At 33.3% G+C, this 12105-nt stretch overlaps 2 protein-coding genes across 2 annotated transcripts; one reads left to right on the top strand and one right to left on the bottom strand.

Moving 5' to 3' along the window:
- The first annotated feature begins 3096 nt into the window (after window positions 1–3096).
- LOC100805219 (fasciclin-like arabinogalactan protein 11) lies at window positions 3097–4056 on the top strand. Its single transcript, NM_001317535.2, has one exon. The coding sequence runs from the start codon at window positions 3150–3152 to the stop codon at window positions 3897–3899; it is 750 nt and encodes a 249-aa protein (NP_001304464.2). The 5' UTR covers window positions 3097–3149; the 3' UTR covers window positions 3900–4056.
- Window positions 4057–5576: 1520 nt separating this feature from the next.
- Window positions 5577–10672, bottom strand: LOC100804685 (dnaJ protein P58IPK homolog). The gene is made up of 9 exons (XM_003554323.4): window positions 10374–10672; window positions 9324–9489; window positions 8538–8739; window positions 8216–8376; window positions 8044–8137; window positions 7719–7931; window positions 7431–7511; window positions 6462–6680; window positions 5577–6118 (listed from the first exon to the last, which is right to left on the bottom strand). Exons 1-9 carry the CDS (start codon window positions 10507–10509, stop codon window positions 5882–5884), a joined length of 1509 nt encoding a protein of 502 aa, XP_003554371.1. The 5' UTR covers window positions 10510–10672; the 3' UTR covers window positions 5577–5881.
- Window positions 10673–12105: the final 1433 nt, after the last annotated feature.

The following is a 12105-nucleotide window of genomic DNA, read 5'->3' as shown; positions in this document are numbered from 1 at the left end:
TCTTTGAGACGAATTTAGTTTGTTTGCCTATGTACATTGAGGTGACGGGTATTGTTGAAAGAAAATGTTAATTAAACCTTCTAGTTGGTTGAGCATAATGCTTAGATTTGCTCTCATGATATTGACCATCATTACTTCTTACCTTTGTATGATATTTTGTTTACCAAGATAGGCTTTCTCCTTCCCTTTACCATTTTTGAGTTATCCTTCTTGTGACATTTAATAGTGGGGACTTTATAGTTCTATTCAAGCCCTTGGTCCTTCGTTTGTACTTACAAGCTATTATGCAAGGGTCAAGAGTTAGCTTGCTCACTTTTTGTCTTTTTTAAATTGTTCAAGGTGGTTTGAAGCAAAGTTTCTATACATAGATGAGTATTTTTTTAATATGTAAACAATTTTATTTCAAATCTTACAATGTCTAATATTCGAATTTTAAAAATAAGTACTCCTACAACCAACCAAACACTTAAAGAAAGAGTCTTCTCATGGATGGCTTTGATGGCTTGTTGGCCTACTTGTTTTAGACTTCAGCGAATTGATGTTAAACTTTTCTTTTTGTTGTTTAAGGAATTGAATCCTCTTGTTGTGTGAGCGAATGAGTAGGACTTGTTCATGGATTTGTTGAGGAGTTCTTTTTCGAGGTTGTTTAATTATTTTAGGTGAGGTGAGGTGGTAGTTCCTCTTTTGTCAAAGGGGGAAGATGCTCCAAATCAGGATCAAAGAAGCAATGGTCATAGAGACTTTCAAGAATGAGAGTTTGCTCTAGTTGGACCATCCTTGATGAGTTGATTTGCAAAGTTGCAGAAGGATTGGTACAAAACGTGAACAATTTGAATGAATAATTCCCACAGATGGTGTCAAATATATTTTACAAAGACTCTGACGTGAAGTTAGTAAATATAGGTTGGAGGTTAAGAGTGTTAAATTAGAAAGTATACCTAAGGCCTTTATGGTTTATTTGTATCGTTCTTACTCTGACAATAATAATTATTCTTGTGTGATGAGGCATGGGAGGTGCCTTGAGGGTGAATCACGATATTCGTTATCTGTTGCTAATAAATTGTGTCAAATTTTATGCTTCACGATTGCATAGGAGTTTATATAGGGTCAAAAGATTCTCAACCCGTTCGCAGTATTGAGTCTACTTATCTGCAATCGACCTTAGTAGTATCAAGTCAACATATTCTCTTTATTCATTTGTGTGTCCTCTAGACGGGATCCAAACCAACAAATCAGATTTTCTCTAGCCTTCTCCTATACAAAAGATAAGTGTATTGCAGCAATAAAAATAAAAAAATGATTAAATGATAGATAGGAGAAAATATTAGAGAGGATAGAGAGGGTACTTATTAAAACAAGTGTACTTATTAAACATTAATTTGTTAATGATTAAAAATAATAAATAGGTCCCTTATTGTAAATTGTTATATTTTCCATGTATTTATTCTTTTTGGATTTCTTAATAAAATGAACAAAGTACTTATTTTTTTTATTGTAAACCAGAAACGTAGTACTTTCTTCGGATTCATATAAACATAAAAGTAATATTATATGTTAGACTTAAATATAAATAAATTTAATTAATTTTTATCTTATTTAATGTTATTATTCTTAAAATATATTTCATTTAATTATAATTTTATTTTTAATAACTCTTTTTTATTCATGATAACAAATTTCAATGAAGGATATTTTAAAAATAATTTTAATTTTACTTGAGGTTAAGAAAATTAAATAATATCAACTAACTTTTTTAATTAATATAAAATTTTTATTTATTTATATATGAGTTTAAATAATATCAACTAAAAAATACCTAAGATTCAGATCATTAATGAAAGGTATGCTTACTTTATACAGTGAGTCAATACCAAAATACTTTATGCAGAGTAATTGTATTGAAGCCAATACCATTATTTTATTCTATTTATTTTTTCTCGTTATATCATACCACCTATTGTATTGTTTTTTTAGTGTGCACTAGCAATCAGTATCCATAGTCTATACATCATTTTCCACATATAAAAGCCAAATCAACTTCTCACGGCAATTACTTGATAACATATTGTTGTAGTTGTACGCGTATAGTAAATGAATTAAAATTTCACGAGTGACAGTTGCAACTAAATATGGGATGATGGACACTCGGCACTAACTAAGATTTTCAGTGTTAACTGTGTGTATCAATTCCATTCAATTGACTCGAATGTGTGAAAAACTGTTACAGTTACCTGGAATTTAAAGTCATCTCGTTACATTGTGACATTGTGACAACCACCACATAAAAAGAAAATGGGACAGCATCAAAATGCGCCTCCTTAACTAACATCCACCTCATCATCACTTGTTCACAAAGCAAAAAGTTCTGTAAAGTACATTGCTTATCTTACAAGCATCTGGGGAATGCCTTATTACGTATTTACCCAAACAACCATTAGCAAGCGATCGAAATTAGTCTAATATTATTGCCGGGACCCTTCAACAAAACAAATTTCTCTACAACAAAATAAATTAATCAAATATGATTAGCAAATAATTTTGTTTTTGGTCAGAAATTTGATCCTTGATCTATAAATATGAAAAAAATATTTATCAAAAGAGATCAATCCCTTAATATATCTCCGCATCTTAAAGGATTAATTATTGATTCTCAACCAAAAATACTTGGATTTAAAAAAAAAAAACAGTTTTTTCTAACAAAATCATCACCTATTTTCCAATCTTCACCAATCAAGAAAATATTTGATCAGAAATTTGATCATTGATCTATAAATCTGAAAAAATATCTCAAAAGATTAATCATTGATTCTTAACAAAAATGCTTGGATTAAAAAAAAAACAACTTTCTCTAACAAAATCATTCCCTATTTTCTAATCTTCACCAATCAAAAAATGCATTCATCCCCGCCAGGGAAGCCCCCACCAAGGGAAGCAATTCTGCCCTCCCTGTAATGTCATGCTTTTAGAAAGAAAAATTGATTATGAGGGCCTCTTGCCACCTTATACTAATTGCAACCTTTCACCTAACCTTTTAACAATCTAATTTCAATGCACCCTATTCTTAATATATATTACAATACCACACCTCTTCTTTCCACTTGTAACAAACATCTTAGTCTTCTTAATTTCCTCACTCGCAAGTCACACCAATGGCAAAGCTATTCAATTTCCTCCCTCTCCTCTTCCTCAACATCTTCATTCAAACAATTTCAGCCCAAGTAGCACCAGCACCAGCGGGCCCCACCAACATCACCCAAGTTCTTGAGAAAGCAGGCCAATTCACAACCTTCATCAAACTTCTCAAGGCCTCACAAATAGCTGATAGAATCAATTCGCAGCTCAACAACTCAAACCAAGGCCTAACCGTATTTGCACCCACTGATAATGCATTCTCAAGCCTCAAAGCAGGGACACTAAACTCCATAAACTCACAAGACCAAATGCAGTTGATACAGTTCCACATTCTCCCCACTCTCTACACCATCTCACAGTTCCAAACCGCAAGCAACCCTTTGCACACGCAAGCTGGGAACAGTGATGATGGAGAGTACCCTTTAAATGTCACCACCTCAGGGAACCAAGTGAATGTAACAACTGGGGTGGTTGATACTACAGTGTCCAATACTATCTACAGTGATAACCAGCTTGCAGTGTATCAGGTAGATAAGGTACTTCTTCCAATGAAGCTTTTCGGCGCAACGGCACCGGCTGCTTCACCGGCAGAGGCTCCGGCACCGACCAAGCCGGAGAAAAATGTCCGGGCTGGGGCTGCTGATTCTCCTTCAGGGTCGTCGGACACGTCCGCTGATGCTTCGAGTGCAGTGAGTTTGAAAAGGCACACAGTTGAAGGTGTTACCTTTGTTGCTGCAGTTGTTGTCATGATTGTTTCTTGTTTCTGAATGTAAGTCCTAGGATGGCTCATTTTTCTTGGTTTTTTTTTTTATGTTATTCTTTCTTTTTTTTGCTCCAGCGAGTTTGGGTTGATTGATGATGATGGTGGAGATCTCGTGTGCTGTTATTGCTACGAAGTTAAGAAAATTTTGGGTTCTATATAAATGATTTTTTTTCTTTTCTTTCAAATCCATAAGTTAGAGTTGGAGCTATTTGTTTACTATTGTTGAAAGGTATGCTTGTTCTATCCCTCAATGCTCATCATACCCTTGCAAGACAAAATCAAGCTTTGTATGTTTAAATTAGAGAGTAAGTAAGATGGTGAAATTTTGCCTACCCAATCCGAATTGCATACGACACTGGCTATGGTTTTTTTCCATTTCACAGTGGTGGAAAAGTTTTCAGTATATCGTCGTAATAAAAAGATAAAGGAAGTGACTAACTCATGCAGTTAGGTATATAGTGGGTACTATAAAGATTATTTCATTTCATTTAACTTATTTTGGGTTTAAGTCAACTTGTAAATCGAAGTATAGATTATAGAACTATAACAAAGTTAGTTAAAGATTAATCAAAATAAAACATGGATCAAACTTGTCTAATTATCGTATTAGATTAGAAAGGCTACTAATCGAGAGTGAATCTCATCTTTTACCCTGTGTGACAGGACACAGGAGTAAAGTGGTCATGGGTCCTGGTTGGTCCAACGACTCGAACATTCCGAACCAAAGTGAAGGAAGAAACTCAAATTGATTCAAAACCATCAGTTTGATTCAAATTTTAAAATTGTAAGCTTGAAAATATCAGTTTAGGCATCTGGTTTAAGTGGATGGAATCCAAAAACGCACTACCCGAACCTTTACCTTTTTAGCCTATACTTTTATTTTATTATGTAATGGTGGGCAACAACTTCTATCTTATACTTCTTTCCAAAGGTGTTTGTGCTTCATTTTTATCAAAAAAATCACTCAAATCAAACTTAAAAAATATATGTGATTTAATTTTCATTTAAAATAAAATTCAAATTTTTAATAAAATATTATTTTATTAAAATTTATATACTTTCTTTTTAATTTTTAAATTAAATTACATTAAAAAAATTGTTAATAACAATCTACTAAACTTATTAATATGTTAAACCTTCTATAATAAAAAATTTCATCAATTTTAAATCAAACATATCTTAAAAAGTTATATAAACAAATATTAATTATTAGATTGTTAATTTCTATTAGCAAGAAAAAATTGAACCCTGACTATTCTCTCCTTCTCCTTTTTAACCATCCAACCAACCTTTTAATTTGGGTTGATTGAAGAAACTGAAAAAATTGAACCAACCTAAATGAATTAAAATTAATCAGTTTAAATATAAATATCTTTCTCTAAACCTGACTGGACTTGTGTCACCGCCAGACAAGAGATTGTTTCATTGCCACTTCCACTTGTTTTTCAATCCACAACTGCACGCGTGACAGGTCCAAATATAAGAAAAAAGACATCAAGAGTGAAAAATACCCGAAATTCGGAGAATAAATGAATGAGATGTAGAACTTGATAGTGTAGAGATTGTGGAGCCACGGCCACAAGTATAGCAAATAAATTTAAAATTTTATTAGATATTGCAGCTAAATAGACTTCAAGCAGCAACTCAAATTACAATTGGCGTCAGTTGCGAAGCAATTCAATTGATTTCAATCCATCAAAATGTATTATGGTTGCTTAGAATTTGAAGTAGTCGTTACATAGTGACAACCACCACATAAAAGGAAATGTGCTACATCAAAATGTGCCTCCTGAACTAACATCCAACCCCATCACTTATGCATAAAGCAAAAAATTCTCTAGAGCACGTTTCTTATCTTACAAGCATCCGAGGATGGCCTACGTATTTATCTCAGCAACCGTTAGCAAGTGATTAGTCAAATATAATTGTTGTGGTCCCTTCAGAAAATTTTTTTTAAAAAATGGGGAGTGCATGCGGCTTTCCCAATCAAAAATGGAACTCAAATCCACCGCCACCGCCACCGCCGGGAAAGCCCCCTCCAAATCCACCACCGGGAAAGCCTCCTCCAAAGCCACCACCAGGGAAGCCACCCTCAAAAGTATATGTATACCCCCCACCACCAAAAGGGTTGAAACCACCGCCGCCGCCGCCACCGCCCGTTCCCATCTCTTCAAGGTCCTCCCCTCTGTCATATCTTACACGCTTGTCTTCATCGCTGAGAACCTAAAACACATTGCAACAATCAGTTATTCAACAAAATATTCAAATCCAGATTAATGCCCATAACAACAAAAAATATGATTGTGTAAGCATGATAAAGATACCCAAAAAGAGAAAAGCTAGTAACTACACACTCTTCTTAACACACTTATTGGGTGAATTTGGTACAAGTCCCACCAAAATGGAAGTAAGACAATTTAATAGGTCCCACTTAAATTTCACCTAATATCAAAACAGGCTAAAAAGAAATGTGTTGTTAGCATTTCCCATTCAACAATGACCAGGCACGTCCTGATTAGAGACTGTAGGAGAAAGGTCAGGTAACCATAAGATAATAATAATAGACCTCATAAGCAGCAGCAATTTCTCGGAATTTAGCCTCTGCTTCTTCCCTCTTGTCGACGTTCTTATCTGGATGCCATTGTAAGGCGAGTTTCTTGTAGGCACGTTTTATATCAGCAGCCGAAGCTGTTTTTGAAATTCCCAAAATTTTGTAGTAGTCCTTGCGTTTGCTTATCTTTAAAGCTTTCTCGGCCCTCATTACTGCTTCACGGATATTCATATCCTGCAGTTATAGATAAACTATCACTTCAACACACAGAAATAGTTCAAAGAACTGTTGAAACTTGAAACCTTTCAAATCACAGCAAATCAAAAACCTTAGTTATTATGTTAATAAGGCACTTCTGTAAAAACTTTTCACACTGACAATGATCAAAAGTAAACTCTAGGAATAAAATGCAAAGAACACGAAACAGCGAGAAAAGGGAAAGCTTTAAAGAGCAAGGTATATTTTCTGCTTAAAATTAATACAACTACAGTCTACAGACAATTCTGAACCTCCAAACCGCATACACATACAAATGCAAGTAATTTATAATGGGATCTGAGCCAACAACTAACTATTGGAGTTCTTAAAAAATTATATTTATGCGTCATATTAATTCATAAACTGAGACTGAGGGATTTCAATCTTAAAAGTGTAAGAAATTCACAACTGATTATGAACTAAGGGATTAACAGAAATGAATATTGGTATAGTGCTGTTAAGGAAAGTAGGGAGCAAAAAAAAACGTTAAAGTTCTTCTTTAACCTATATGAATAGATAACTAGTTTTTTTTAGTTAATCTCTCCATCAAACACTTACTTCTAGAATGAGTGCGTTTTTTTGTATCTTTTTCAAGGATTTCTTATCCTTAATAATCCCGAGAAAGGGAATTCAGCATTGAATATTTGTTCATCACAAGACTCATCCTAAATTCTAATATATTAGTGATCTGGAGTATGCTCTATGAGTACAACTTATATAACAAACCTGAGGCAATTTTTGAGCAGCTGATCTCAGATCCTCCACAGCTCCCTCCCAATCTTCTGTTAAGAGTTTAGCTTCTCCTCTCTACAACAAATAACACTAAGATAAGATAAGTAGTAAGTGCAGCCTATACTACAGTATATTTTACTGCAATTCCGTATTTGTCCCATTGCACTCAACAAAGCAATCAAAAAAAGAAGAGACAAATTGCTAGCAGACTATTGCCCAAAAAATACAGCTAAAAGTCAAAACAAGCACAAATGCACAATGATTTTCAAGATTATAGTGAACCTGAACAAGAGCTTCCACAAGCTCCTCATCAATCTTAAGAACTTCACTACAACTGTCCAAGGCATCTTTTCCTCTGCCAAGCTTGACTAGCACTTTACATAAGCCAAGATGAAGATGTACATTGTGTGCAAGATGTATAGGGTCAACAGCAAGTGCAGCTTTGAATTCCTCCACTGCCACACGTAGTTTACCCTTACTAGCATTATCTTCAGCCTTTCACATAGAAACCAAAAGACAACCAACCATTTCAACACCCAAAAGAAAGAAAGAAAATAGACTTTAGATGTAATGTAAAAATAAATTTCCACAATAGATCCAGGCTTACACTTTTACTCTTTTTTAGTAGATTTTTCAATCCAAAATATGCCTTTTTCAGTTCACTATGCTCTGGATCTAGGCGGAGACCTTTCTGAAAATGCCTGAATATATATGTTCGCATATAAGATAGATTGTATATAAAAAAAGAAGGATTTGAATATCATTTCCACAAGACAAACCTCGTGGCAACATCATGATCAGCTAAATAGTAATATGCACGACCACGTAACAACAATGCCTCTAAATTATTTTCATCTTCCTTAAGAAGAAAACCAGACTCAGCAATAGCACTCTCATACTCTTTATCAGCAATTAACACTTTCACTTTAAGAAGCTTAGCCTGCAGAAAATAATGAATATAGAGTTAACATGCTGGTTCCACAAACCAAATACCAGCCCAAACCCAAAGCTTAGGCATTCACTTTAAGACTACATAGTGTAACAAGACAGACACAAAACAGAAAAGATATTTATGGAACTATAAGGGCATAAAAGAGTTACCTTATTGCAAGCTGAAGAAAAAACAAGAACAACTTTATCAATGTATTCCAAAGATTTTGAGAAGTTGCCCGAATCATAGAGGGACTGAGCTGTTTCCAGAGCACTTTGAGCCTGCAATAGTTGAGAGAGCTCCTTTTCTGCAGCTGAATCTCCAGGTTTTAACTCCAGAAACTTTTTGTAGCTCCTCTCAGATTGCTCATATCTACATTAGCCAAAAAGCACCTGAATGATATAACTTCCCAATTAGGAGTTTCAGAGACTTGGGATGAGGGGGAAGACGAAGGATGGAAGGTGATGAGAGGAAAGAGTCATATGATGGTCAGTATTTGAAACAAAATTTCAAAAATAGGGGCTCTGTTTATGCTTCTGCTAACTTTAGGAAGGAATGCACCAGGGAGGAGAGCAGTACTGCTGTTTTTCACAATGCTTGATTGATAATAAGAAGGTTTGGGATATATCCCCCGTCCCTCACAACAAAAAAAAAAGTGGGAAATTTTAAAATACAAATAATTTTGAACGAGTCAGCATTAAATAAATAAAAGAACACGGTCTAAAAGCACTTTGATGTGCATAAAGAAATGGTCAAGAGGACATATACTTTAGTAACCAACATCTTTTACAGTATCTCCTGTCCTTAAGAAATAGAATATGGAAATCAAAATAAGATGTGCTTAATTAATATGTTTTTGGTAACAATTCCAAAAACTTAGCCCAGCATTTAACAAGGAATGTTATCTGAGATTCAAAAACTCGGAGGTAGGGATAATATTTGCAAATGAACCACACCTGCATAACTGACGAAGAACTGAGGCTCTGAAAAGGTATGCTTTTGAAAGGGTTGGGTCTGCTTCTATCGCAGCATTTAGATCATCAAGTGCCTCAGTATAATCTTTCACTTTTATGCTCTGTGATGCACGCTCAAACAACTCAGCAGCATTTTCAGGTTTTCCATCTGATCACATCCAAAAAAACAAAACAAAGACTGAACTCAGGCAACAGAAACTGTTATCAAACTTGGACATAAAACCGCTGCAGAACTTTAAGAGCGGTAATAAAAGTAGGAAAAAGATTTTATAGTGGGATGTGTGCACTTAAATATTATTTCATCATTCTCCTAATTGATAAACAAGGTTTCCTTGTTAAATTTAAAAATAAAAATTGAGGAAAAACACCATATACCACAACAAACTTGGACATGCAACTTGATAATGTATGCCTTGTAACCAAAATTCCACTTCAGAATGCAATTATGCAAAACTTGGGATAAAACTGAACAACGGAAAACATTAAAACAATCCAGAAGATCAGAAAAAGTATACGAAGAACATAAAGAAATAGCCAATGCACAGAATGGCTTTCAATGGGGCTGTTCAAAAACATGTCATTGTAGGGGATACACAAGAGATTCATGGTGAAAAAAGATGAGGCAAGGCTGTTAGAGTAGTTACACAAGAGGATTCATTCTGAATTGTTAATATTGGAGAACTAAGCACTAGCTCACTTAATGGGGCACCCTTTGAAGGAGAACTCACACCTTTTCTCTGTTTTCTCAAACCTCAGATTCTGTTTCTTATGTACCATTAAATCCAATGGCCCAGCAACAAATCTTGTTAATCTACTTCAGTTTCTAATTTGATAGTACTCTACACTAAACATCCCCATGAAATCGCCGCTCCAAATCCTAAATAATTCACAATGGGTTAACCATGTAATCATCTATTGATAACATTGATATAGCAGTCTAGTATGGAAAATGCAGTTCTTATATATGCAGAGTACCACTCCACCACTAAAAGGAAAGAGAAATGAATAGATAGAAAGAGATCAGGGAGGTACCAGAAGCAGAGACGAGAGGTTGAAGGAGAATGAGTTGGCAGACCAAAACAAAATTGAGTATGAAGAATGTGTAGAGCAATCCCCTGTACGCCACCGAATCCATCGTCAACAACGAGAAACCGATAACATTGAACATTGTGAGATCTTCCTTTTCCTCTGTGATTTCGAATCCTCGTTGGTTGGTGTTTTTCACATTCGCAGAGGAACAAGTAGAGGGCACTGTTCGTCAGAATCAATCACCCCACGGAGACTATTTATTTTATTCTTATAAAAAATAAATAAAACGACCAGATGAGTTCGAACAGAAAACCAAACCTAATAGTAGTAGCTGCTTTTGCCTACACGGCACCATCTCATCCCACGTAGTTTGTCCAATCACCGGTCTACACGTGGATTTTACCACAACGCTGTGTCCTTTACATAACACAGGTGCAAAATAGGACCAATATTAGTCTGCCACGTCAATTTGCTACTCCTAAAATGCCATCTCATCATTTTTATTATTGAATTTAATTTTAAGTAAATCATCATTTTAGCCCTAAATATGTAGATCAGTGACAATTTAGTTTTCCATAGAACAAAAACTAATATTTAGTCTCTCCATATGTACAAAAGGCTGTAATTTCATCTTGTAATTATGTTTGTAGGCCAATTTTTTCATTAATTGTAATATTTAATGATTAATTTAACATTAAGTTATATTTTTTGAAAATCAATTTGATAAATTATAAAATTCAAAATTTAATTTGTCGTGAAGTTGTATGTAATATGTAATTATCATACTTTCTATACTAATGAATCAAAAAATTTATTTTTTCAATGACTAAATTATCATTAATTTACATGGATCAAAATGGTCATTTATCCTCAATTTTAACCACTAGTTTAGCACATGATAATTATTTATTTTATATAATTATAATTTATAATAAAAAAATATTTTTAATATATAAATTGTAAAATAATTAAAATTTATATAAAATAAATATATTTAAATATATAAATTATATTTTAAATTTACAATAAATCATTTAAATTATAATATATTATTTTTAACTATATAAACAATTTCTTTAAAAATAAATTGTTGAAATTCTTTTTACATAAATTAGAATAGTTGTTTTAAATAAACAGTATTTCTAGAGTTATTCTTTATCAATATTATTTTTAAGTAGATGTTTGGTAAGAGAAAAGTTTCTCATTTGGTGAAAATCTTATATTGAGAATTTTAGTTTCTCAATTACAAAATTTATTCACTCTGTGATCATCTTTATTCAAAAGTTTATCTCCATTGTTCAACCTTACACTCATTCATATTTTGAAAAAATTATTGAGTCTGAAATTTGTAAAAAATTTCTTTTTTTATTTGTTTAAAACGTAGATCTTCTAACTACTTGATGTTATCTCATTATTTATTATTCATCTTTTGCATTATTTTGTAATTGTTAAATAACCTTAACGATTTTTATATTAACCACTTATTCTTTTTTCTATGAATTCAAGGATCGCTTCTACTATTATATATCATAGAGGGCATATCTCATGGTGTTAACTCAGCAACTGCACTATAATAATCTTTTTTCTTCCATGATGATAACTCATTAGCTTTAGTCACAAACTTGATAATCCAAATTATTTAAAGGGTCAATGTAAATGTGATAGAGAAAATCACTTAACCATATTTTTGGAGTTTCATTACCTGCTTTTAAATTAATAATGATACACATTATTT

The sequence above is a fragment of the Glycine max genome, chromosome 19 (assembly GCF_000004515.6).
Source record: "Glycine max cultivar Williams 82 chromosome 19, Glycine_max_v4.0, whole genome shotgun sequence".
NCBI lineage: Eukaryota > Viridiplantae > Streptophyta > Magnoliopsida > Fabales > Fabaceae > Glycine > Glycine max.
The sequence above is the reverse complement of the archived record's forward strand: the minus strand, read 5'-3'. Positions and strand labels throughout refer to the sequence as shown.